Raw genomic sequence first — 27,270 nt, 5'->3', positions numbered from 1 at the left:
GAGAAATTAATACTTTTATTCAGCAAGGACGCATTAAATTGATCAAAAGACTTTTACATTGTTAGAAAAAAAATCTATTTCAAATCAATGCGGTTCTTTTGAAATTTTCTATTTGTCAAAGAATCCTGAATTTTGTTTTAACGTGGTTTCCGCAAAAATATTAGGCAACACAACTATTTTCAAAATTTATAATAAGAAATGTTTCTTGAGCAGCAGATCAGCATATTAGAATGATTTCTGAAGGATCATGTGAAGACTGGAGGAATGATGTGGATAAAAATTCTGATTTGCCATCACAGGAATACATTTAAATATGTTTAAATAAAAAAAAGTTATTTTAAATCGTATTCTGTTTTTACTGTATTTTTTTAATCGATCCTAAGAGACTTCTATAAAAAATGACTGAGATCAAACTTTTGAATGATAATGTATCAGATTTTTTTCAATGAATTGCTCTAAATTACAACATTGAATTGACAGCCCAAAGAGAAATACATTTATGTCTGGAGTTTAAAGCACCGAATTAACCAGGCACACTTGATCAAGAATAATGCAGTAAAATAACTGAATGCAAACTCATTATCTTCCAAATAAACTTCAAAGGCCCTGGCATTTCTTGTGAAGGCATCTCTTGCCTCATTTTAACGTTAAAAAGCATATGCTCTCAAATCCGGACAGCATTTGACAGGGAAATCATGTATCAGACAGAGTGATTCTTCCATTCTGAAATCCATTCACTCCATCTGACACACTGCCAAAGAAAAGCACAACTCATCCCTGAAAGAGGCGTTGAGTTCTACAGCTGAGTGGATCTGAAAATGACCACCTCTGTATCTGCAGATGTCAATGATGCATGGGCTAACACTCGCTGCTCCTGCAATCTGACTGCAATCTAGTGTGAAATTGTGTTGTTAAAAAGTCCAAATCTCAAGAACATGTGCCCGCACACTCATGAATTGTTGGCAATAGTCTCAAAACCCAAACTCGTTCTGAATTTTCAATGAACGAGCCAAGTAGTTTTGAAAAGCTGTGACTATTAGATATTAAAATGATTATTATTTACAGGTGCAATTAGGCAAAAACAAAACAAAAATCTGTAAACATCTGCATTTAAGCAATAATACCACGTTGATTATGTACAAATATGCATTGCTTTGCTGAGAAAGTCTTTGGACAGTGTTTTGAAGTCTCTTAATTCTCCTTTAAAACGAAACTTAACTAAACTCAGTCTTGCGTGTTCTTGATTGAAGCTCATTTTGTGTTTTTTACACTCCAAAGTTCACAGTCTAGGCGTCTTTAGCTACAGTTGACAGAAGTAAATATTGGCCAGAAGTAAATTGGACCAAACTCAGAAATATTTTCACTAACATATTTTCAAATGAAGGATTCACAAAGGCGCCAAGCCAAATAAGTTGAAGTTGTGTATATCGGAGATACTATGAAGAACTTCACAACACAGTTCTCTTAAGTCTTATACAAAATGTAAGCCTCCACACCACAAGAGGGTGCTATAGTAATGGTGTGAGATCATGCTACACCGAGCTCTCATCTGGTTGGATGTCCAACTGTGTGTGTTTCCTCTTTTCTAGAATCCTGTTGAGCTCCTCTGTGAAGGAGTGGTAAAGTGGAGACGTCATTTCGGAGTCCGACTGCCCCAAGAGCACATAGCTGTTCCCGTTCATCTTTCTCAGCACACTGGGCAACGTGGCCGACAGTCCGTTGGCGTATTCCGAGGCGGGCAGGGGCGGTGGCATAGGAAGTGGTGGCGCGGGCGGAGGCTCCTCACTCGGCGTGGTTTGGATGTCTGTTTGAATGATCTGTAGAAACTCTCCGTCTCTCGACGTTGCTCTGCTACGCCCCTCCATTCGGCCATTGCAGTGGCTGGAGATGGTTTTGAGCTCAAAGTGCGAGCTCCTCTTTCTTTCGCTTGCCGTGGTTATAGACAGAGCTTGCTGGGAGTACTTTCTGGCATTGGGAGAGTTGTGTGCACAGAAGCTAACGTACAGCAGGACCACCGTTAGTACCAGACAAAGCCCGCCGAGTACAGCCACCAGAGAGATGTACATGGCCTCCATGTGCCTGTAGGTCTGGAACTCCGGCCCAGAAGGTAACGGGGCCGGTGGGGGTGACAGGATCTGCTCAACAGGACCGCTGGAAGGACTCGGAGTTGGCACAGTTTTGGTGGTGAAGAAACTTTCAGGTAGAGCTGTGGGGCTTCCTGAGAGATGTGATGCAGGAGGCGGAACGGGTTGCACTCGAACCACGTAACTGCGAACGGGAACCCAGACGCCGTTCTCCACTGCGTAACAGCGGTAGTGTCCACTTTGCTGGTTCTGAGCGCCGATGATGAGGAGGCCGTCGTTGCCCGTGCGGTAGCCAAATTCTACGCCGTAACCCTGCAGCTGCTGACCGTTCAGCGTCCAGTAAGGGGTGGCCAGGTTAGAACGAATCTCACACTGTAACAGCACATCATCCCCTGCCATCACTGCACGTGTCCGGTGCATGACGAAACCTGGCAAAACGTAAGACGCATTATTACTCTATTCTTAAATGTCACCTGACTACGCTGCTCAGAAATAATTCCCATGCAAACTCACCATCATTTGTAATATTAGTACAGCCTCTGCTTCCCATCTGGACGTCCTGGATGAGACTGGACCTACAAGAAACATATTCACAGTTGCACTTATTAAAGCTATTAATCGAAGCATGCAGAACATACTGCAAATTTGTTTTGGACACTGGGTCCAAAAATTAACACTCCCCAAGAGCCAAATGGGAGTTAAAATTGGTTTTAGCCAGAAAAGAAAACACTTTCCTCCCCAGTTGGCTGGTAACTTATTAGGAACTGTAACACTACATGGTTTAAATCACATTGTAAGAACAATAATCTGACCCTCGCTTATGCACGTCATCTAAAACCTTTTACATTAGAGGAAAATCAGAGGTTTATCGGAGACACCCAAAGTTGCTTATTTCTCAATATTCCTCATATGTGACTCAAACAAACTTTTCATTAAGAGATGGATGACCTGCAATGTTTATCATACATATGCAACACAATAACAGAAAAATCCACTTTCATAATTTTTTTTTTTTTTTATAAAAATAATGCAAAATACAGTTTCATGGCCGGTAAGAAGTATTTATGATATATTATTATATTATAAATATTTAATTTCATTATTATTATTTTTAGGAATGCACTAATGCACAACTGATATCAAAATTATGGGTAATACTGGGTAATAATAAAATAAATGCAAAAATAATCATGTAAAAAAAACATAAATAGTTTGTAAGCTACTTAATTTAGGCATAACAATATTTTACAGCATAAAATCCAATAATATCAATAAAGATAAATATTCATTTTGAAATCTGCTATAGCAAAATGTACAGTTTGAATTATAATTGTAAGCAGATATAATTATATATACAATATCAACCTATAAAAATCCAATACTGGAGATATAAAAAAGGCTGGTATCTGTTAAGGTGCCGTTATATCGAGTAATGTTTCTTAAATCACCTGCCATTAGGTTTAGCAAAGAAAATTACTTTTGAACTCATATACTTTTGGGAAACATATATAATACATACATTGTGTTATTGAAAAAACAAGATGTCTGCTTTTACCTATTAGCGTAAGATGTTATCTCAGCACATGTTCTTCCATCCCAACCACAGAGTGGATCTCGTGCAAACACACAATCATAACAGGATGTGTAGCGCTCACAGGATGACAGGGGTACTTGCACCAGTCCAGAGGGGGCACTCACATAGATACTGTTCTGTTGAACAAAAGTGCACATCCTGAGATTTATTTTTGGGATACACAAGTGTTTGTATTGTACGCTTGGATTTAATGCTGGTTTTTAACAGTTGCTGGTTTTTAACAGTTGCTAGGTGTAAAACGGGCTACCTGTTTTTGTGATATCACCATGTTATTGATTGGCTGTTTCTCCTCGAACAACTGAAGCTCCTCAATGATATGCACACGGTCTCTGATCTTTACAGCCCTGTGTAACCAGCCCTCATCTGGAGAGAAGAACACAAACTAAGTTTCAATCAAATATACACTACCCTTCAGAGTTTTGGGGTTAGTAAGATTTTGTTTTATTAAATAATTAATAATGCTTTTATTCAGCAAGCATGACAGCAAAGACAAAAAAAAAAAAAAAAAAAAAAATCTAATTTCATATAAATGTTGATTTACTGAAAAAAAGTTTCCACAAAAATATCAAGCAGCACAAATATTTTCAACACTGATAATAAGAAGAAATGTTTCTTGAACAGCAAATCGGCATATTAGAATGATTTCAGAAGTATCATGTGACACTGAAGACTGGAGTAACGATCCTGAAAATTCAGCTTTGCAGAACAGGAATGAATTACATTTTAAAATATATTAAAATAGAACAGATTTTTTATCAAATAAATGCAGCATTGGTGAGCATAAGAGACTCCTTTCAAAAACATAAAAAAATCTTTCCAACCTCAAACTTTGATAATTTTAATATCAAAATCAAAATAACCTTTTTAATCTTGATATCACAACAATACCTAAAAAGAAAAATAAACCCTTAGGCACCTGTTCCAATAAAGAGCATGTCATAGATGAGTCCATCCAAACCCACAACCTGTTGTACAGCGATCTTGGTGTAGTCCGCGCTCCTCTGGAGCAACAGAGGATGTCCTCCCACTGGCTGGATTTGTTTGGACATTAAAGGGTGTCTCCGAGCAAAATTCAGTGTGTTGTCAGGGAGATCCCGGGAGGAATTTAGGAGCAGGGCACGATGCTGATCAGTTATACACTAAAGAGAAAGGGCACTGTTATATAACATTTCACATAAGAGTGATACAAGCGCTCCAATATGCCCAAAGAGCTGTCCTACTGATTTAGTATAACTATTATACTAGAAGGGGGCAGTTTATGGGACTATTTTGATGTAGTGCATCTCACCGAGCCAGGCCTCGGCTCCGGAACTTTCCCAGTGTACTCGCTCCATTTGGAGTCCTGTAGTTCCATGTAAGGCCCATCAAAAGCTGTCTGAACATCTCTGAGTGAATACTGACACACTGCAGACATCTTAACATTTCTCCTGGCAATGAGAAAGAGTAAAGAGGGAAAGATTGAAGGATTTTTGGTTTAATGCGAATCTGTCAACTGCTCATCTTACTGCTTAAGAATCACTTATTGTATTCCTCATTTGTAAGTCACTTTTGATAAAACTAAAAGCATCTGCTGAATGTATAAATGTAAAGTAAATGTGAATTACCAGAGAAAATCATTTTGATTTGTGCCTCAATTTATAAAAATCAGATTTACAGTCATACACTTATAATGCAAGTCTATGGGGTTGGCATTCCGAAGTGTTAAAAGCGAGTGAAGCTTATATTTATTAAAGTGCTTATATTATCCCTGAAAAAGGAAATTATAGTAAGAAAAATATATTTTTTTAAATTCTTTCTAACATGTTATACATCAGATTTTTGTAGTAATTTACTGATCACAGCATGCAATTTTAATGTAAATATATTTTCCCACTACATTTATAATCTTTGAAGGATTTCTAATGATTTCTGTATTACTTCATGTTTGTAAGAAGGAACGGTTTCATTTAACAGTTTGTGGTAATCAGAGACAATGCCAACAAAGAAGGAAACCATTTTATCACATTAGTAACATATTTAATGTTTAAGTGTTGTGTATAGAATTTCAAATCAATGTGTATTTTAATGTTTATTCTAGTCTAATGCCTTTCCCCATTCACTTCCATTGTACAAACATTTACTGTACGCACATTTTTAGTCAAAATTGTTCTTTGTGGTAAATCATCAGCATTTCACAGATATTTCTTTAATAATTCTACTGTAAATAAACACTAAGGTTGTTATCCTGAGTACCAGTGTGACACCATCAATGCAAACATTGGTGAAAGACCAATTCTAAATGCTTCTAAATTTTGTGAATTATTTACTAAGTTGTTTGTGTGTAAAAGATGAAGAAGAAATCGTCATTTTTCTAGCAGTGTTGTCTAAACTTACACATGACTTGAACCTGTATCTTTATGGAGGACGGCAGAGCCTCTAAAACACAAAAGCTCAGAAACAAACCCGTTGCGATTTTGTCCACCTGGGACATAACACTAGAAAGCCTCAAAATGAAATACTGATTCTTATTAATCCTTTTAGGATGATAAAGGGTTGCCACTCCGTGCTCTGTCCTGTTTATTACCTGGAAATGGGTTTGATGGGAGAATTTGGTCCCCAACTAGTCTGTGGACATTTAAAGGACAATTTAATATAGCATGACTCTGCATGCACTCTCTCTCCCTCTTTCGATTCTGCCAATTCAAATACTGGCCCAGTGCCCTGTGTCCTATTGTGAGTATCCCTGCTCTAGCGAGGAAAGCACATGGGAATATTTAGAGATGGGCTCTCATGCTAAAACCCTTCAGTCAAAAAACCTCTGAGAATGAAGAGAACAGGGTCACATGCTAGAAGATTAATGCTTCTTCTGTTCAAATCACATTTAATGAGACTGCAGCACCCCTCTCACAGGCTAAAACATTTCAACCCTTTAAAACTGAAGGCTTATGTTTAGCTGCAGTCTTAAATTTGATATAAAATCAACGTGGTGCCAAAGTTACTAATGAAGAAAAACAAGTTGAAACTACGAAATGCATACAATTGAGTAGAAATTGTCACCCATCTATCTATCTATCTATCTATCTATCTATCTATCTATTTATCTATCTATCTATCTATCTATCTATCTATCTATCTATCTATCTATCTATCTATCTATCTATCTATCTATCTATCTATCTATCTATCTATCTGTCTATCTGTCTATCTATCTGTCTATCTATCTATCTATCTATCTATCTATCTATCTATCTATCTATCTATCTATCTATCTATCTATCTGTCTGTCTGTCTGTCTGTCTGTCTGTCTGTCTGTCTGTCTGTCTATCTATCTATCTATCTATCTATCTATCTATCTGTCTGTCTGTCTGTCTGTCTGTCTGTCTGTCTGTCTGTCTGTCTATCTATCTATCTATCTATCTATCTATCTATCTATCTATCTATCTATCTATCTATCTATCTATCTATCTATCTATCTATCTATCTATCTATCTGTCTGTCTGTCTGTCTGTCTATCTATCTATCTATCTATCTATCTATCTATCTATCTATCTATCTATGATAAAATTGCATTTGAATTTCAATTTATTTTAAATTGTATTTCCTTGCGTTTAAATTTAAATTACAATTCTACATCCTGTTTGCTACCCTAATTTAAATTTAGGAACAGAATTCTGTTCTCAATTCCGTTCACAATCAAATCTTACATTCTGTCTAAGTGCATTTTCTCACCACTCAAGTCCAAAAATGCCATAGAAGACACTGTCGTGTACGTTGCTTCCCTCAACGACAAAAACGCTGCGCAGGATGTTGAATTGAAGCTCATAATCAGGGATGGCGCACACCAGCCTGGCCTTGAGAAAGGACGTCCACTTCCTCTGAAGAGTCCTCTGCCCTCCAATGTCCCCCTGTGAACGAGAAACAAAAAAACACTGATATGAAAATCACAAATTACACGAAAAAAACAACAACGTATTGCTCATTTTTATTAACTCAACAGAGCAGTAGGAATGACACAATATACATATGTATTATGCGTAGTCTGTAGTTCTTTGAAGACAGTTTCCTCAGGGGCATGAGTCACACTAAAGTAGCAGTAAAAATATGAACAAATAACGAACATAATATCACCCCATCTTACAATCTAATGGGATGTGACAATTGAGTTTAAATGACAAATTATGATTATGTAGCTCTGCATCACACTGCAAATGTGAAATCAGAGGTACATTGAAATGGGAAAATCATATTTTCATAATCTTTTCTAGATTTCTACCAACCTAGCCCATGGCCTTTTGCATTATTCACATATACCCTTGAGAGTAGTTCACAGCCAAATGCACCAAGATCTGCTATGTTAAACTCCTGAATTAAACATTTAGCTTGAAATGACACAGTTGTGGGCACAAAAAGCTGTCCTAAATGTGCTAACAGCATTCTGCTCAGAAACAGGCAGCATCAGGCTCTAGTAGTAACACGAGGATCTTCAGGCTAATTGTGGTGTCAGTTCACATTCATTCGAGACGAAGAAAGACCAGAACTGAGATGGCTCAAATAAATGGCATAGAGGAAAAGAAAATGGATACTTTTGTACGGTTTCTCCATAATAAAAGTTATCAGCAATGCTGTCACATGATACAAGTATCAGATTTTTGTGTCACTGAAAGTAACTTTTCCCATCACTGTAATGCAATGTTTACTATAGGGTATCTTATGCATAAGTGCTATTGTGGACAACATGTACTTCTGCAAATATTAATTTTGTGAACTTTCACTATAAACTTTGTGGCTGATGAAACATCCATAATCCCTTGCGAATTAACATTTTAATGTTGTATTTGTTTTCAAAGCATGGTGACTTATGGTGACACTACTTAGCAGTAGTAATTAGTGCTTTTGGTGAACTTGTATTGTTGTTTTGTGCAAAATCACTGTTAGGGTGATTAGTGTTTCCCTTGGTAGACCCTGCTTAATTAAAATAATTTCTCACCCACTGAGCACAACAAGATTTTTTTATAGTTTAATAAGTAAGAGTTGTCTACACTTAGAAGACAAATTTGACTAATATTGAACAACATCTAGAAAATTGGTGAACTTAGACCAAAACTTTGTTTATTGGGGTTGGGTTGGAGTATTTAACCCAATCTGTTCAAAGTCTTAAGTAAGCCATCTATTCAAAGTAACCCATCTATTTAAAGTTTAAAGTAGGAACATGAATTTTATTGAGTTGCTTAACTTTAAAAGACTGTGGAACTAGTTACTAAAACATTTTGAATAAGTTATCTTGAATATTCTTATATGTTACCGTTAAAAAAGTTGGGGTCAGTAAGACTTAAAAAATGTTTTATACTTTTATTCAGTGACAGTAAAAGTGACAGTAAAGACATGTATAAAGTTACAAAATATTTTTATTTCAAGTAAATGCTGTTCTTTTGAACTTTCTATTCATCAAATAATACTGAAAAAATGTATCTCGGTTTCCACAAAAATGTTAAACAGCATAACTGTTTTCAACATCGATAATAATAAGAAATGTTTCTTGAGCAGCAAGAACTACATTTCTAGTAAATAGAAAACAGTTATTTTAAATTGTAATATTTCACAATATTTTTTTTCACTATTCTTTTTTTACTGTATTTGTGATCAAATAAATGCTTGGTGAGCATAAGAGACTTTCAAAAATATGAAAAAATCTTTCCGACCTCAAACTTTTGAACAGTAGCGTATAAACATGTATGTGTACAAGTACATGTGTTTAATCGTGTGTGTGAGCGTGTGTGTGTAGTGTGGCCTACTTTGGACTGGAGCTTCTTTCCCTCCTAACTCAGTAAGTCAAACAGTAAGGGACCTGACCTGCTTCCCAGAGCTGTGAAGTGTTAGCTGCAGAGTGAATGCAGGCGTGAAATAAATGAAGATATAACGGTGAGGGGAAACTGTTGGGTTGTTTATCCGAGCAGAATGAAGATGCGAAATGAGATGAGAATAATGCAGGTGGGAGAACATGTGTGGGAGAAAAAAAGCGAGTGAGAGAGCTAGTTTGGGTAGTGGGGCTTTATCTGCCCGGCAACAGTAGCAAAGCCATAGAACCTCCAGAAACGTGTGGAGAGATGAGGTCAGGCTGGCGCTGTCATGGACTGTACTTAGAAGTCTGTACATAGGAGTGAAAATGTTTTGTTAATGTAAGTTTTAAAACCAGATTTGAAAAATACAGATCAACAGTTGAGCTCAACTCAAGATAAATCCCGAACCCAGCTCTTACTTTACACACACGGGCCACCCTGGCCACTTTGGTCTGGCTGGAGTAAGCTGTCGGTTCTGTGTTCCTCTCCGTGAAGAAGAAGTAGAGTTTGTCATCATCCCCGATGGAGCTGTTGATGCTCTCTCTGAGTAAAGCTGAGCCGACAAAATCTGACTCTACGAGAAAAAACATCAGCATTAGCTGCTGCCCACACCACAATGGACCAATTATGAGCCTTACAGATCTTATTGTGTCGGTGAGAAGTTTCAAAGTACACTCTTTATTGATTAAAAAATAGTGAATCTTTTGGGATCTACTGTTACTTTTAATTATATTTCTTACTTTTTTATTTAATAGAAAATGTTTGCCTAAAGTATTCAATTATTAGTGATGCTTTCTAAGGCAGGCGTGCTATTACTTCTCTAAGCAATCAGACTTTTTGATTCTGGCAGATGATACAGCGAGTTAATTTTTCCATTAAAGGGTAAGTACAATCCATGTACTTTCTTCTCTGAGGGGAATTTAGCCATTGCATTTGTCACAACAAGAAGTTATCGCGTTCACATCTGTCAAATGTCATCCTGACTGTCATCTGACAACCGGAGTTCCGGTCTGGAGATATTTGACTCGGTGAAGAAAATACACTGATAATATTTTGGGATTTCTAGGCGCTTTATTTGATGTCGCATTTCTATTAGTCTTTATTTTTCATAACTTTTGTGCTTGTTCTGGGTGATACGGAGTAAACTGCGGTGCTAATAGAGTCTCACGAACGCACAAGTCGCGTAGCCATGAACAGAAGACCAGCGGTAAAGGTCAGGATTTTCGTTAAATAATACAATAATTCTCCCTAATTGGAAACTAATTTGAAACACCTTCCCAACCCCGAAACCTAATCCTACTCACTAAACCCTAAATGTCCATACCCTAAGCAAAATAGCCCGATCTAAATTACACAGGGTAAGAAAATCACCATGTAAAAACAAACATATAACATATCAACCATAGAGACAAAGTTCATGTGACGAGGTTGTTTCAGACTTCCTTCGTACTCTCTTGATGTAGGAATGGACAGTGCACAACCAACCATTCAGGGCCCAACACTTGAAGAATTTCATTCAAATAGAACACTGGGAATATATGGCATATGTTGCATGGGATCATTCTGTGATCTTTTGCATATTTTTTTAAAGCTTAATGCTGGTCACTATTCACTGCCATTATGTGGATGAGAGCGAGCGGGACATTTGTTTTGACATTTCACATTTTGTGGTCCGAAAAAGAAAAAAGGGCATACGTCATTAGAACAACACCAGGTAGATGATGACTTAATTTTAATTTTAGGGTGAACCCTCCCTTTAAAGCAGCACTAAGTAGGAATTCCGTTTTTGTCAAACAGCGACCCCTAGAGTCGCTGTGGAGTACCTGTACTGTCGTGAATAGCACTCACGCAGAGATGGCTCGCACTCACGGCCGGATCCCCTCCCCCTGTACACCGGTACCCGGTACCTGTTCAGTAGGATGGACGCTGTAACGAGTGGAAATAATTTATGGCCCCTTTAAGAGCTGCGCGCGCCCAACACCACATGTATACGGCACCGGATTATTTCTGTTTGATGCTCATTTTATCAGAATTTTATCAGATCTGTTTTTTGCCGTAAAGCAATTTGTTACCTCGCGAGACCTGATATCACATGATACTTCCTAACACGCCGGCCCAAAGTTGCAAGGGTGGTTTTGCGGCTCACAGGCACCAGGGGGGTGCGAGACGATCACCATTCAACACGAAATCAGTAATATAAACATTACAATGACTCCAAAGCTGTTCGGTTAAGGTAAAAAAGTTACTTAGTTCACCTTTAACAGATTTGACTTAGGCCAGTAAACAACCAACCAGAATACCCCAGCAACCAAATAGCAATGTGCAACCACTCAGAACACCTCAGCAACTCAATAGGGATGCCCTAGCAACATGATTGCACAGGCAAACTCCATCACATTCTATTTTTGAAAAAAAAACAACAACAATTCAACTAACCCAGCAGCCATCTTGTTGGAGAATCGTCCGTCCGCAAATTTGGGAAAGGAAAGTTGCGCCGTATATCAGGGATGTCACGAAACTCATACTGAGATGCAGAGTACATCTCACCATCTGTAAAGGCAAATTATAGTCAACTGAAATAAAAAACAGAAGAAGAAACATGCACGTTATGAAATAAGGTTATGAATCCAAATTATGTACCTATTATAAATCCAGTGTAGCTCTTTGTAGGGTCATAAGGACATTTCTCCTTTCCCTCCTCAAAACGCACAAAGGTGAAGCGTGCCACATCCTGACAAAAACAGGGAGATATTCAAGCACCATGTGCTATCTTATAGCAGAACATAAAACATTTACAATAATAATTCCTTTGCAATATGACAGACAAAATGAGAGCAGTAAACATCTCACTATGTAAGCACAGCGTGGTCTGAAGGCATGCGTCCCGCAGGTGTACAGGTGAGTGTCGTTGTATCTGTCCAGGAATCGCACGTGATTGTAGCATTCAGTCTTTGACGGAACAAGCAAGAAATTATTGTAAAACACTTAGAATTTTCCAAAAATACAGGTACATAATGCAGTACCATTAGCAGACGTATAAAAACTCATTTAAAATATTAATTAAATAATACTATAATGTCAATGAAATACTATAATAAAGAAATCTTTTGTGAGCAAAACTCTTACATTCCAGCTTACATTCATAAACAGCATTTTTTATTATACTCATGCCCACCCGCTTCTTTACATCAGAACCACCATTAATTTTGACTTTGTCATGAAAATCAATGTGCATCTTGTTTAGTTTTGTCTGCACACAAGAACTGACACTCAACTTTTGAACATGTGATACGTGGTTTCCGACACGCTTATATCTGTATAAAAAGTATATATTTGTATACTGTATACATTTGGAAGAAACTTAAACATTACATTTTACCAGTGTTTGTTCCCTGGGAATCAGCACATAACTTGAGTTGAGCTATGGGATTTGGGGGAGGATATTCTACATATCAAGAGAATGGCAATACCTGATTGTTCTTTCCTTTGCTCAGGCACTGCCTCTTCTGTTCAGCAGATGCTGCCCATTCCAGCTGTTATACAGATATGGACAACAACTATTAGGAGCCCAGGTGCATGAAACATATAGAAACTTAATGTGAGTGAGACAGAACTCACCAAAAAAGAGATATTGGTGTCAGAGATGTTGGCAGTGTCCAGTTTGTAAATGGCCTCTCTGGCTCCAACATACAGCAAGCCAGGCCCATCCTCCAGTAACAGAGAGCTGTAGTTGACTGCAGCTCCATGGAAATGATTACAACCCAGCAGCCCTGCAAACACAGAGAGACCCAGTTAGAAAAACAGGGACAAATGACTAAATTGTGTCAACAGCATAGAGACTCAGCCATAGCTCCATACACTCTTCTGTCATTTTTTGGAAAACTTTTTAACTGAAATGAATGGATAGAGAGCTGAATTCTCAACATAAACTATGAATAAACTGAAAGGCAACAAAGAAAAAATGACCATGAAAATAGAATATTAAACAAATCTCTGTGGGTGAGATTTGTGGAGCAAGAGAATAATTGGCATGATTTGCATTAATGTGGCAAAACTATTTCAAATTTTGACATGTGCCGGTATACAGTAATGCGATATATCACGATAATAAACATGCACGATATTGTTATCGTGGGCACTTCAAAACACAGTGAATAATTATTCATTATGAATTATTCAGATTTTTCAATGCATTTTAAGAATATTTTTCCCATCAACTGGTTAAAATGCTCAACTCCGCAGTATGCTGTACGCAGTATACACTCTGATGTAAACAAACTCAATACGGATGAGAAGCGAGGAACGAGTGAAAGAGACGATGAATGAAAATAAAGCAGATAAACCCATAAACCCCATTAAACAAAGCAGCTGTGCTACTTTCTATTTCTGAACAGTATTTAAAGGGATCCTATTATGCCCTTTTACAAAGTCTTGATTTTGTTTTTGGGGTATACTTGAATATGCTTTCATGCTTGATTGTTCAAAAAACACATTATTTTACACATATTTTACATTTATAGCACCTCTCTACCCAGTCTGGTTCGAACGTGTCATTAGTTCCAGTTTTAATTAAGTTTGAAAAAGATAGTTCACCCAAAAATGAAAATTCTGTTATCATTTACTCCCCCCTCAAGTTGTTCCAAACCTGTATAAATATCTTTGTTCTTCTGTACACAAATGAAGATTTTTGGAAGAATGTTTGTAACCAAGCAGATCTCGGGCCCCATTGACTACCATAGTATTTTTCTTTTCCTACTACAGAGACATTTTTGGGTGAACTAGCCTATCCCTTTAACATAAACTGACAATGAAAAATACTTCTAAAGCATTTATTAAATTTTAGTTCATTTCAACATTTAATAACACCTTATTAAAATCAGAAGCTATAACTGTATTATTTAATGGACCTGAGCTAACATGAACTAAAAGTTGTATTTATTAAACTAACATTAACAAAGAATAATAACTTCTGTAACAAATGTAGCTTTTGCTCATTGTTAATGTTAGTTAATACATTAACTAACGTTAACTAATGAGACCTTATTGTAAAGTGTTACCTATAATTATTTTGCGCTTTAAACGGTTTGAAACATTTGTTTACTTTATGCATTATTAGAAAAAAAGTTTTTAAACCTGTTATAGTGTGACAACACTTTTTTGCAGTTTATTTCAATATCATGATATAATACCATATACCATGATAAAAGCTTCAGCAATTATCGCAACATGAAAATTTGATACCGCCACATTGTCACATTAATCTAAGATCTAACTAACTTCACTGTAAAAAAAGAAATGTTGGCACAGTAAAAAGAGTGAGGGAAAGAGAAAGAAAATTGGTGTTGTAAAAGAGTAGTGGATTAAGCACATTTTGTTTTTATTTAAGTGTCCCTCTAAAATATTAAAACACCATTGACTTATTTGGGTGGTCTGCCTCCTCAAATTAAGGGCATAAAGTAAACCCAAGCACATTCTGAAGAGAAAAGGATTTGTTTTGCCCATCTACAACACTGCATGCTGAGATTTCCTGCCCCATACTGAGAGACGGGTGGGCTATACTGATGAGACTTGGCAGTATTAGGCCACATATCAACCCCTCAAATGCCCTACCTCTCAAAACACCCAGCCCCCCAAACATGGTGCTAAAGTCTACATCCGCAACAATATACGGTATATCCAGTATCCAAGAATATAAAGGATTTGGAATCAGAATTTAAAAGCGATTTGTGCCCCATCATATTTTTGAGACAAGTAAAAAATTTTTTTTTTTTTTATTATATTGTAGTTTAAAAGTGTTAAAAGCTGTGGAAGAAATCATGAATTGGTCCATCCAATCAAGTCAGTAAGCAATCACACACACTTCCAAATGCATAGCAATTTGCTAAAACATTCAGAATATCTTAACAAACTCAATGTTGGAAACTGAGAGCTATTTCCGTCTATGGTTCTCACACCTTCATTGTTTTGCTGATGCGGATGAGGCACAGACTAAAATACACCACTAGTGAATTTTCAACACAAAACAGAAAGATTGACCACTGTATTCCGGTTATAGAACAAATGACCCTGAGTCTGTTCTTTTTGGTGAATCAAAAGCATGCAGAGCAACCAATGTAGTCCGATTCCCAAATGAATGATTCTTATGAGCCGTTTTTTTTTTTTTTTTTTTTTAGTTTATCCCAATTCCTGAGCAAACGACTTATGAAGCCGTTTGTTTTTGTGAATTTAAAGCAAACAGCACAACCAGTGTAGTCTGATTACCAAACGAGTGACTCGTTTGATCAGATTTTTTTTAGTGAATCAAATGCATACAGTGCTACCCGTGTAGTCTGATTGCAGAATGAATGACTCTTGTGAGCCGGTTCTTTTTGGTGAATCAAAAGCATACAAAGCAACCAGTTTATCCTAATTCCTGAGAGAATGACTCCTATGAAGCAGTTATTTTAAAAGAACTAAAAGCAAACAGAGCAAACGGTGTAGCAAATGACTCTTGTGAGTCGGTTATTTTTGGTGAATCAAAAGCATACCGTCCAACCAGTGTAGTCCAATTCCCAAACGAGTGACTCTTGTGAGCTGGTTCATTTTAGTGAACCAAATGCATAATACAATTCCAGAACAAATGCCTCTTGTGAAACAATTATTTTTAGTGCATTAAAAACATACAAGTGTGGTCCGCTTTCCTAACGAATGACTCTTGTGATCCAGTTCTTTTAGAAAATCAAACAAGTAGCAACATCTGAGACTTAAATCAGTTTAGTTACTGACTGGTTGTTGACAATGCTTAGAGATACACATTATGAGTTGTGTCAGTAGTACTTAACTATTAGCTGTTAACAAATCAAAACAAGCAATACTGGTCTAGTGTTTGAGCTAGTGTGAGGATGATTGGCAGTATAACCCTAAAAGTCAAGGCCATGAGGATCTAAACTGTCAATCAAAGAAAGGTCGGAACAGACCTACGGGTTGCTGTGCGCGTGGGAGGGCCAGAGGCTAATATTATTCATAACAGGAAAGAAAATATTAAGTTATGTAAACACGATTTAAGACCTCAGGCAAAGTGACGACATTCTGTGTGTGTAGTTAATCCTTGTGTCTCATTGTGTAGATAGAGAAAGATAGTGACTGTAACACAGTGATGAGTGCCGAGCTGATAAACTGAAAGATCACACAAAAGCCTTTGAGCTCAAAGCACATTGTGTGTCCTTGGACCATTTACGCACACAGACACTCATACACACACATCCGCAGCCATACCAATATTGCTCTATTACATGGCTTGGTTGAATTCTAATGTAGAATGCGGTCTGTTATATTTCTTGATAACAAACCGCTGCTAAGTATAACACACCGTTGCCATGAAAAACAGAGTGTTGCCATGGACACAGTTCTGTTCACTCTGGAGGATAAATTCCTTTAAATCAATAAACTCATTTTTAAATCAATATTTTGTGTCAAATGATTGATTTATTTGGTAGGTAGCCATGTAATAAGCGGGATAATGTAGAGCGAGGAAGTTGTTATGGCGAATACAACCCCTTCGGGCTGATTCAAGACCCCTCCGCTTCACGTCGGGGGCCTGATCAGCCTGTCGGGGTTGTATTCGCCATAACAACCGCCTCGCTCTACATTATCCCTTACTTAGTCTTTAATAACAACATATCAGGATTTGCGGGAAAAGGGAAGGCCAACAAGTATACAAAGTATTCATTGAGACGTACATGCCTGGCAATTATCAGAGAGCACATATGATGTGTGTATCTGACACGTTTGTCTCTTGAATATTTGATTTTAATTAGTCAATCGTGGCACTTAGTAGTCAAAGAATTTTGTATAATAATGACTGCTAAACCAGTACATGGCTGTTACTTTCATGTCTCTCGTTTGACTTTTTTCCATATCAATGCAAGTTAGAATAGTAGTAAAAATGGCCTCTTAGTAATTATTTTATTATTTGGTATAGTACAAAACTGTTAAAAAAGGTTAACAATCAAAAGAAAATGAGGGATGCTGTCTTTGTCAATTATGGCCAAGTTATGGAGCACATTACCAATAGATAGTAAGGAAGAAAATGTTACTTTGAATTTTAACGAGCAAATGTTTTAGCATTATTTGTGTTTTCTTTTATTATTACTTGGTTTTCATTTTATAGAGAAGAGAAGAGAAGAGAAGAGAAGAGAAGAGAAGAGAAGAGAAGAGAAGAGAAGAGAAGAGAAGAGAAGAGAAGAGAAGAGAAGAGAAGAGAAGAGAAGAGAAGAGAAGAGAAGAGAAGAGAAGAGAAGAGAAGAGAAGAGAAGAGAAAGTGTTAGTATTAATTGATCAAGTGTTGATTTTATGCCAGTATATCACTGGGAAACGCTCAGAGTCCATCTGCTTGCCTGTAGCCTATAGTACAGCCTACATCCCCAATATGGTGCCAGTTTGGTCTTTTATATCACTGTATTAGTCCATTAAGCTTTAAGTTTTCATTTCCATTTTTTGTTATGCATATGTATGCCAATTTTATACTCTTTTATTATCATTATAGCGGGTTTCATATTTAAGCTGATATTACATTAATTACGGTTTTTGACTGGTTTTCGTGCTTATTGTAATGGGGTTTTTTTGTGAAGCACTTTAAGCTGCATTTCTTGTATAAAAGGTGCTATACAAATAAAATGTATTATAATTAATAAAAAAATGTCCAGAAGTTCTAAAGTACCTGTTTAAAGCTAAAAATAAAACATTGGAATGACATTTTGTGTTAAGAAATTTCTTTAACTATACATTTCTTTTTAAGTGTAAATCTCAATAAACAATACATTTAAGATATTTATTTTTAGGCTATTTGCATTTATTTCGGTTTAAAATTAGGAGACCAGGAAGAGGGTTCATACATAGGCTCAACAAAAGAAATTACAATAACATGACATGCATGTGCGTCAATTAAATACATTTTCATCAAATTATTTGTAACACTCAATGATCACAACACTTTCTTTTGGAAATGTTATGGAATAACAACATTATCGCAATTATGGGTCTAATGAAAAATAGCCCGTTGGCTGCTAGATAAGTGCACTAACTGCCCTACCGCACCAGTCAAACATACTGCATCACTGAGGGAACAAATCCATGAGCAGAGTCAACACAGCGCCCAAGGCCTACTGTTGTGTTCTAGCAGTGCGTGTGTGTGTGTGTGTGTGTGGTTTGTTTACTGTTCCCTATAGGATTGGAACCAAGTTTCAACCACACAAACTTTGTGCCAAGCCTGTAATATGCAAATTGTGCACACATGCTGTGTGTGTCTGTATGAACTAAGAGCACTAAGAGCATAATCTTCTCATATTAGAGAATATTTGAGCAGTAGTGGCTCCTGACCATAAATTTAGGTAGGGCAGTAGTTTATAATAAACATTTTGTACTTTTTATTCTAAATCTTAGAATTTATTTTTCTTAGATTTTTTTTATTCTAATCTCTAACACATGCAGACATGTTTTTGGCAGAGGCTGTGTTATTCAGCCTGAGGGTGGCGCTCTAATGTTGACTGACAGGTTTTAAAGGGATAGTTCACCCACAAATGAAAATTCTGTCATCATTTACTCACCCTTTAGATTGCTCCAAACCTGTCTGTTCCAAACCCCATTGACTTCCTTAGTATTTTTTTTTTTTCATACTATGGAAGTCAATGGGGCCCATCAACTGTTTGGTTACACATATCTTCTTTTGTGTTTAGCAGAAGAAAGAAATTCATGCAGGTTTAGAAAAACTTGAGGGTGAGTAAATGATAACAGAAATTTCATTTTTGGGTGAACTACCCCTTTAAGTACACATGACACACGCATAGAATGCTTTCTTAAATATATATGACATATATATGAATATATGACATATGTGTGTGTGGGTGGCTGTGTAAATTGCCCAAGGACACACTACAAGAGAGGTAAGTATTGTAGCTCTCACATCATGCTACAAACCAATCTATTTTCATAGCATTTTCTTGTGTGTGACTTGACTGTTGACTCACGCCAACCCTGGTCCAAACAAACTTGGGCGGGCAGCTGTGGTGGTCATGTGTCCAATCGGAATCGTGTTTGCTAGGGGGCAAGCTCTGACTAAATAAATACTGACACTGCCGAGTGAGAACAGTCAGCTGCAGACGTGATCAACATTAAACAACCGTGGTCAAGCTTCGCCAGGATTACAAAATATATTCAATCCCATTAGCAGCACATCTCACAGTACCACAAAATACTGCTTTAATAATGTACACACTAACACTGATAAAGATCTGCATTGTATTATGTACCAAAACCATGTAATATGATCCCAAACATTTTGCACAGGCTGTTAAATTGACATTAATCAAAACGAATTTGAGTTTTATATTTAAAAAAAATGTTTATGGTTAACTATACAAACTTGATTAAATGTAACTTGACATTTAATATATTTTTCACTTCAAATAATTTAAAGTTAACTAACTTCAGTTCTGCTCCAGCAACCTTTTGATAAACATCTTTCCCAAAAATCAATAATCGTCATTGATTGGGTCCAGTTCTTGGCATTGAACTGATCATCAACCATGTGGCAACCACTGAGAGTTCAGAGTCCAAACCAAACATGAACCAAGTTCCCAATGATTAGTAATCTGACTGTCTGCACTGAAAGTGAAAATGCAGTCAATCACAGGCAATCTGGAATTCTGGACCAATGAGCTTTCACAGTGGGCGGAGCTACCATTTTACCATTTACCAAGTGAGATCCAACAGACATAAAAAATAAGATAATAATAACAGAATGCAGGGGTCTCGAGATGAGTTTTAAAAAATAACTTGGCAGTTTAATTTGGTGTTGCATGCAAATAAACAGAACTCACCTAAAAAATATTGGAACGAGAAACAATAAGAAAAAAAATAGCTGTGTTATTTTATGACACAATGTAAAATACAAAAAGAATTTGAAAAGAGTCATGAGTTTTAAATGTTGTTTTTAGGCAAGGAAATTTAGTTTTTGGTTGGAGAGAAAATCAAAACTGGTTTTAAGAATGGCCTCAATGTTGAGGAAGCATATGTGGGGGAAAACAAACCCAAGCAATCCTCTACTAGAACAATAAAATAAATCTGAGACACACCAAACCATTTCTGCATAATGTAAGATATAATTTGTAGCATAATGCAATGTAAACAAATCTGTGTTTATTATTGATATTATTTCTGTACTAAAAGAAAAAAAGTAGATGCCACTGCTCAAATCCTGTCACCAAGACAACAGCAACCCCCACGCAGATAAAACCCCCTCCATCAGAGGGCTGGATTCTGTGGGTTTGGATTATCAAGAATCAAGACTACCTTTTTTATTGGTCTCAGAGGAGAGCGATTACTCTTATAGCATGTCGAAAACAAAAAAGTGAACATTAGATGTGTATCTTCAGTGTTTTCAAGAAATCTTACCTTGCTTGCTGAACAGTAAATACAGATACAGCTCTTTTCTACAAGCTTCCTGACCTTACACGATAACTCTCATACTGTGATTCTTTTTATCAGACGTTCAGCAGAAACTACCCACACCTTTTGACCAACGAATTTCCATGACTTTTTCCATGTCTTTCGTGATGGCTGGATAAGGATCTATTTATACACACGCATAGCATTTCCATGACTAAAATGATTTCTACAAAATTACTGTATAACATCTCAAGGTCTTTAGACATTCAATAGACAGACACACAAAGTCAGAGATAGACTTTGTCTCTAAAGACCCCAGATGCACTTTTCCCCTTGTCCTGCTACCCCAGACGAATTACACATGTATACATATTTCATTTCAGCATTACTTCAGGTCTGCTAAGCACAACAAAAACCAGACAACCATGAACCCAATGACCTGAAGATAACACTCAATGTACTCAAAACCAGCAAACCATTAAAGCAAGATAGCACCTTTTGTTACAACCTCAAAATGTGCTTTTTAATTAAAAATGTTAACGTTCTCCCTGTATAGACATACCGTGAAACACAAGTTTGATTTTTTAGCAGAGAAATAATGCTCCTACATTTATGTCTACTCTCCCTTCTCTCTCTGTATGCTCTAGCTCTCCTTCTTATCCCAAGAGAGCCCAAATATAGGTCAAGGACTAGAGTCAACCAGGGCAAGGAGAAAAATACAATAATGGAGACAAAATTACACGAACAAGATCTGCAGTGTCTGAGCACAAATTATCAGCACAAATGGATTGTATAAGCCATTATGAAGCAGCAATCTTTAGCAACACTTCAGTTTAAGTAGCTGAGTGGGTAAAGATGTATGAAAGATGTCATAACATACTCAATCATCAATTATCTTACATGCAATGAAGTAAAAAAGTGACGTACATAATTTTAAGATGATTAAAAAGGCTTTCTTATTCAGATAGACAACTAGAAGTTATTCCTAGGCTGATTGATTCCACCTAAAAATGTGAACACTGGCTCTGTGAGCACTGTCAAAACATCAATCTATTTGTTCAAGCACTCCGACTGGCCAGAAATAGCTAAATTGGCTTAAACAGTGGTGTGAGTCTGTGGTGATAAACACACACTTATCATTAAGCAAAAAGACAACAATCTGTGATGGATTTAGGAGCATCAGGGAGGCCCTTCGCTGATGGTGCCTGGCTCACAATCGCTGATCAATGACTTGTCTATAGGCCTCTTAGTTCTTCCACACAAACCATTTTAGTTAGTTACTGACCTCTACCACACATCTTTGGTACGTAATGGCCACTATGCCTCCAGGATACACTACAGTTCTAGTTTAGTTCTGGTATAATTTTGTAATGTTTATGAAAAAAATAATTAATTTGCAGTCTTGCAATCAAAACAGTGATATTGTGACATATTACAATTTAAAATAACTTCTATCTATTTAAACATATTTACAATGTATTCCTATGATGACATTTTCAGCATCATTACTCCAGTCTTCAGTGTCACATGATCCTTCAGAAATCATTCTAATATAATTTGGCAAAAAATTCCATTTTTTTCAGGATTCTGTGACAAATAGAAAGTTCAAAAGAACAGCATTCGTTTAAAATGTAAATTTTTTATACCACTAAGGGTCTTTCTCTTTTGATCAATTTAATGCATCCTTGCTGGAAATAAATCTTACGACCCCAGTGTATATACTGCAAATAAGATACATTCACTTTTGGGTATGTACACACACAACATGATAACTAACCTCACAGGAGTGAGTGTGACCTAACCTCAATTTATATTCTCACAGCATCTGCGGTGTGAATCTCATGAACTGGCCAGGACAAGTGAGAAGGGCCGTTTAATTATATCCAGAGAACTGACATTGCCACCAGCACTACACGCAAAACAATGTCAAACACATTCAGCACAGCCCATGAATGAAGCAAAACACACCAGCTACCTTTATTGACTTTGGAATCAAAAGTATCATAATGTGTAATATTCAAACAAATTTTTATAAGAAAATAAGCTATTAAACCATACCAAGTGCATAGTGTAACACTGAAATCTGATATTAAGGTAATTGAATCAGATCAAAATTAAGACCTGAAAAATTGGCTCCCTTTGAATTCATGAGTTGGAGTTTGGAGTGATAAGAAGAGGAATTTACTGAATTGCAATATCTCAATCCAAATTCAGGAATTGAATTGCATTTTAAAATTGCATCTGAATGATGCACAACACAGAATTACATGTAAAGAGCCTTACCATTGACATGTACAGTTGTCCTGGGGGTGACATCCATTTCAAGGACAGGTCCAAATGGAAAACCCCAAATGACAGTTATTAGGCATTCGAGCACCACCAGCATGAAGTTCGACGGTTTGGTGTGCTTCATGATCAACAGGATGCACTGAGGAGGTTCTGCTAAGATCCAGGCAGCTAAGATTGCTTCCAGCAACTCTGCTGAAGATAATGTTGTGTAATTGATGCTGATTCACTAGAACAGGCTCCCGCTTCCAGCAGTGCAGTCATGGGCTGCTAACTCATCCTTGCTCTGTCAAAGGTTTCCTGCTGCATTGGCAAGAAAAAAAATGAGTAAGTCTTTTCCTTTCATACATATATACATTACTTTATACATATAAAGAGCAGATGGGTTGATGAGTAAACACATCATACACAAATGCATCCACTTAACATTTCATAGTGCAATGCACGTCTACTGTATCAAATGCTTTTATCCAAATCTACAGAGATATGAAAAAGGCAATCACATAATAATGTGCAACAAAAATGAACGTTACTGTAGCTGGTACAGCATTGTGCAAGCAAGAAAAAGCCCATGGATTTGTTTCTCTGGGAACACACATCCTGATTAAATGCATACTTACAAATGTGGATTGAAAGAACATCATGCAACTGATGCATTCGATGCATTTTAGAGCAACAAACCCATTTTCTTCACTTTCCAAGTACATGATGCATATCAGATGGCAATATAATGGTTAATATTGAAGGAACTACAATAAAAACAATACAAATCTATTTCTTGGTCATACTGTGTCCAGCCACTAATTTAAAAATCTTTTTCTGGCATGGATTCTGGATGTGGAGGATGCACAATTTTTGGCTCTGGAGAACTGCCTCAAAAGCAAATTTTGTAGCTTTTGATTCAATTTCTAGTGGGTAAACTTCGTTTTAAAACATTTCGAGTCACAAAAAAGTCACTTAAATGTGTTTGTTGTCTAGAAGCACCATTATGTGGCAGTGAAATGGATATTGATGCAGAGGATATACTGTAGATACAATGTATGCAGCCAGTATAGAGCACATTGAAGTGCATATTAATGGCTTTTCTTTGCTCCAATTTCTTGTACCTTGCTGGAATGCTGCTGGGTTAATATCACACGGTTCCTTCTATTCCGACATATACTATAAACACATACGCGTTAACACCTCTGCTGTTACAATAAGCACCTTGCTCAGGGTAGCATGGACAAGCGAGACATCACTAAACACATTACATGCTGGAAAAGTACATTTGCCTCAGGATTGCCATGTATGCGTAACAAAACTAGCCCAATGGCCAATCAAAAATAGCCCAATGGCCAATCAAAAATAGCCCAATGACCACATCCCAAATATCAAAATTCTAAATATGCCATTCACATGCCTAAATACATATTTTACAGCCACTATTATGCAAATTGAAAAGCACTATATTGTAGCGATCATAAACACAGCTCAAAGCCTCCCTACCAGTGGCCCTCCTTCACAAAACTTAATATCTAGCAGTTTTATCATTGGTAGAATGAAGCATTTCAGTAAAATAAAATGTATGCAATAAGTCAACCCTTAAACCCGTGGCTACTACTGGCTACAGTTTTCTAATCAACCCTGATTTACCTGCCTGCATCTAGTACACTATCCCCCGGTTTCACAGACAAGGCTTAAGCTAGTCTAAGATGAACTAAGGTCTTAAGATTCCTGGCTTTATCTAAGCCCTGTGTGTGAAACCGGGCCTATTCTGTTAGTACAGAAGCATCAAGCAAGGTCATAAAATAAGGAATCATTTCTGATATAGCCATCTGTCAGGCAAACAATATAAATACTATATTTCGAGTCTGACATTTCCACAGATGGTGAAGAAATACCTCCAATCCCCCAAATGTAGGATTTTATGGTGTCTCTCACTAATTCGCCATCTGCACTTAATCTAGTTTAGCTGCACTGAGAGTCGTGAGATTTTGAAGTATTTTCAAGTCTAATTTCAATCTCTCATAAATATTGATTACTGCATGCCGAAATGCCTTACATTTGTTTTAATTTATAATTTATTGTTACTTATAATTATGCATGTCAAAATAGTTAAGCATAATTCCATGATCACTAATCCCCCTGCAAAAGCAGTAGGTTTCTCATGCTGGTTGAGATACTGTATGTAAAACAACATGTTTGATTTGATGTAATGGAAAGAATGAACTATTCAAGAATGCACTAGACTAGACGAGATTAAGAGACAAAGTTACTTTGATGGCATTAATGAGTGCATTATCTGTCTACTTAATGGGTTAATTAAATCAAAAGACAAGGGCACTGTTTCTGAAGATGTTTTCATGGCTTGCTTGTCAAAGAAATGTCATGCACCAGCTTAGGAAGGTTTTGTGCCAACATCCGTTAACTGAACTGAGGGGAGGTCTGTGAAAGCCCATAAGAGTTATGCAAAAAAACATGGGACATTCCCCATGAGAACAAAACAATCAAGATGGGGAATGTTGTTCGGTTTCACTGAATTCACTTTCATTAGTAATTCAAAGCTGATTTTCTGTCTGAAATTTCTAAACAAATCTTTTAGTTACAGAAGTAACCTGCTCCACTCTTTCTTCCTCTGGCACAGAGATGCAATTTTACTTGTATTATTAGAGAAATTATTAAAAATATTAAATTTATTCCAGCATGGAAAATGAAGGATATAAACACTCCAACCTCTGGCCCAAATAAATACAGATCATGCTAACAATTTAGTAGGTAAATTTTGTTAATAATTAATATTATTTGAGCAGGGTAGAATTAATTAATTGTACATTTATTAATAGACTTAAAATGCTAAATTGAAGCAAATTTTGATTTTACATACAATTTTCAGAATAAAAGTGAGATCTACCAAAATAACTGACATCTCTGATAAATATGATAAATCACTCAGAAACGTCGTGCCTTAAGGTCTCATAGCAGATAGATAGATAGATAGATAGATAGATAGATAGATAGATAGATAGATAGATAGATAGATAGATAGATAGATAGATAGATAGATAGATAGATAGATAGATAGATAGATACTCGACTTTTAAGATCATTATAAAAAAAGTGTTTTAGTTTGTTACGGCGTGTGGTCTACATCAGATTGCACACCACTGCGGTATTTTTAAGGACACTTCTGGCACTCATTCCCAGTCACCTTCACCTGCGTGTAGAGATCCCAGCAGGCTCCGCATACATTAGGGGAACATATTATGCGCAAAGATACATACCAATAACTGCACAAATGTAATAAAAAGCACATGTAAAATCATACACTCTGTAGTTACATTACCTCAGTTGTTTCAGAAAAAGTAAGCATCAGTCACCCCGTGTTTCCATAGGATTCCCCGTTGTGCCGCTAATGATGCCTCTGCTCTGGAGATCTGACTGTGTACTGCGTTGTACGCACATGCGGTTCCTCAGACCAGACTCAGGTGAAGCCAAGCCACGCCTCTCTGGGTAATATTCATGAGCGGCCACGCCTCCTCTACTTTGTGTCGCAGCGTCACTTCTCTAATGCATAGATTTACAGCAATTTAGATTTATTCCAGTTTTTTGAGAATGCAATGGATTTGTGCATTTATGGGGGATGGAGGGTTAAATGTGCGACCGTTGTGACGCAGATAGGGTCGATTAATTTGTATTGGTTGCCACCTAGAGGTTAGTATTAAAAATGTAGGGGGACACTGGGGCTAGTTGTCACATGAAAAGTGAGAAAGCTGTATTTCAGCAACTATAAGGTTACGAATCAAAATTCTATTTACACAAATGTTTTTTTTTTTTTTTTTTTTTTCTCTAGAAGTGGTTTCTGAATGTTGGTTTCAAACCCGTCTTAAATTAGAACAGTTTTTTTTTTGTGAATTCTGATCTGCCAAAATAAAAATTCCAAAATCATATTTGTCCTCGGTCTATCTGTTAGATAAACAAATAAACACAATATACGTTTTTAAACAAAAAGTTGATATTTTTAAACAAAAAGTCGTATCCACTTAATTAATTCCAATTGCTGATGTCCAAAACAATGATTTTGTCA

General features: G+C 36.7%; 1 protein-coding gene across 1 annotated transcript; it reads right to left on the bottom strand.

Annotated features, from left to right (window-relative positions):
• Positions 1–1,089: 1,089 nt before the first annotated feature.
• On the bottom strand, positions 1,090–26,641 carry sema4gb (sema domain, immunoglobulin domain (Ig), transmembrane domain (TM) and short cytoplasmic domain, (semaphorin) 4Gb). The gene is made up of 15 exons (XM_056271426.1): positions 26,530–26,641; positions 23,202–23,507; positions 13,113–13,264; positions 12,965–13,027; positions 12,345–12,443; positions 12,135–12,225; positions 11,931–12,044; positions 9,914–10,068; positions 7,387–7,562; positions 4,967–5,105; positions 4,595–4,817; positions 3,926–4,041; positions 3,640–3,794; positions 2,598–2,659; positions 1,090–2,512 (listed from the first exon to the last, which is right to left on the bottom strand). Exons 2-15 carry the CDS (start codon positions 23,329–23,331, stop codon positions 1,533–1,535), a joined length of 2,655 nt encoding a protein of 884 aa, XP_056127401.1. The 5' UTR covers positions 23,332–23,507; positions 26,530–26,641; the 3' UTR covers positions 1,090–1,532.
• Positions 26,642–27,270: the final 629 nt, after the last annotated feature.

Source organism: Rhinichthys klamathensis, unplaced genomic scaffold, assembly GCF_029890125.1.
Source record: "Rhinichthys klamathensis goyatoka isolate OS25496 unplaced genomic scaffold, OSU_Roscu_1.1 h1tg000319l_1, whole genome shotgun sequence".
Classification (NCBI taxonomy): domain Eukaryota; kingdom Metazoa; phylum Chordata; class Actinopteri; order Cypriniformes; family Leuciscidae; genus Rhinichthys; species Rhinichthys klamathensis.
This window is presented reverse-complemented; position numbering and strand designations above follow the sequence as displayed.

What these genes read in the sequence shown, in the direction of transcription:
- sema4gb (XM_056271426.1), bottom strand. Translation starts at nt 23,331, where the DNA reads ATGAAGCACACCAAACCGTCGAACTTCATGCTGGTGGTGCTCGAATGC. An exon ending in GACCACGCTGTGCTTACATA is followed by an intron (nt 12,226 to 12,344) that starts GTGAGATGTTTA and finishes TGTTTTTGTCAG; the next exon opens with GATGTGGCACGCTTCACCTT. An exon ending in CATGCTCTTTATTGGAACAG is followed by an intron (nt 4,042 to 4,594) that starts GTGCCTAAGGGT and finishes TCTTCTCTCCAG; the next exon opens with ATGAGGGCTGGTTACACAGG.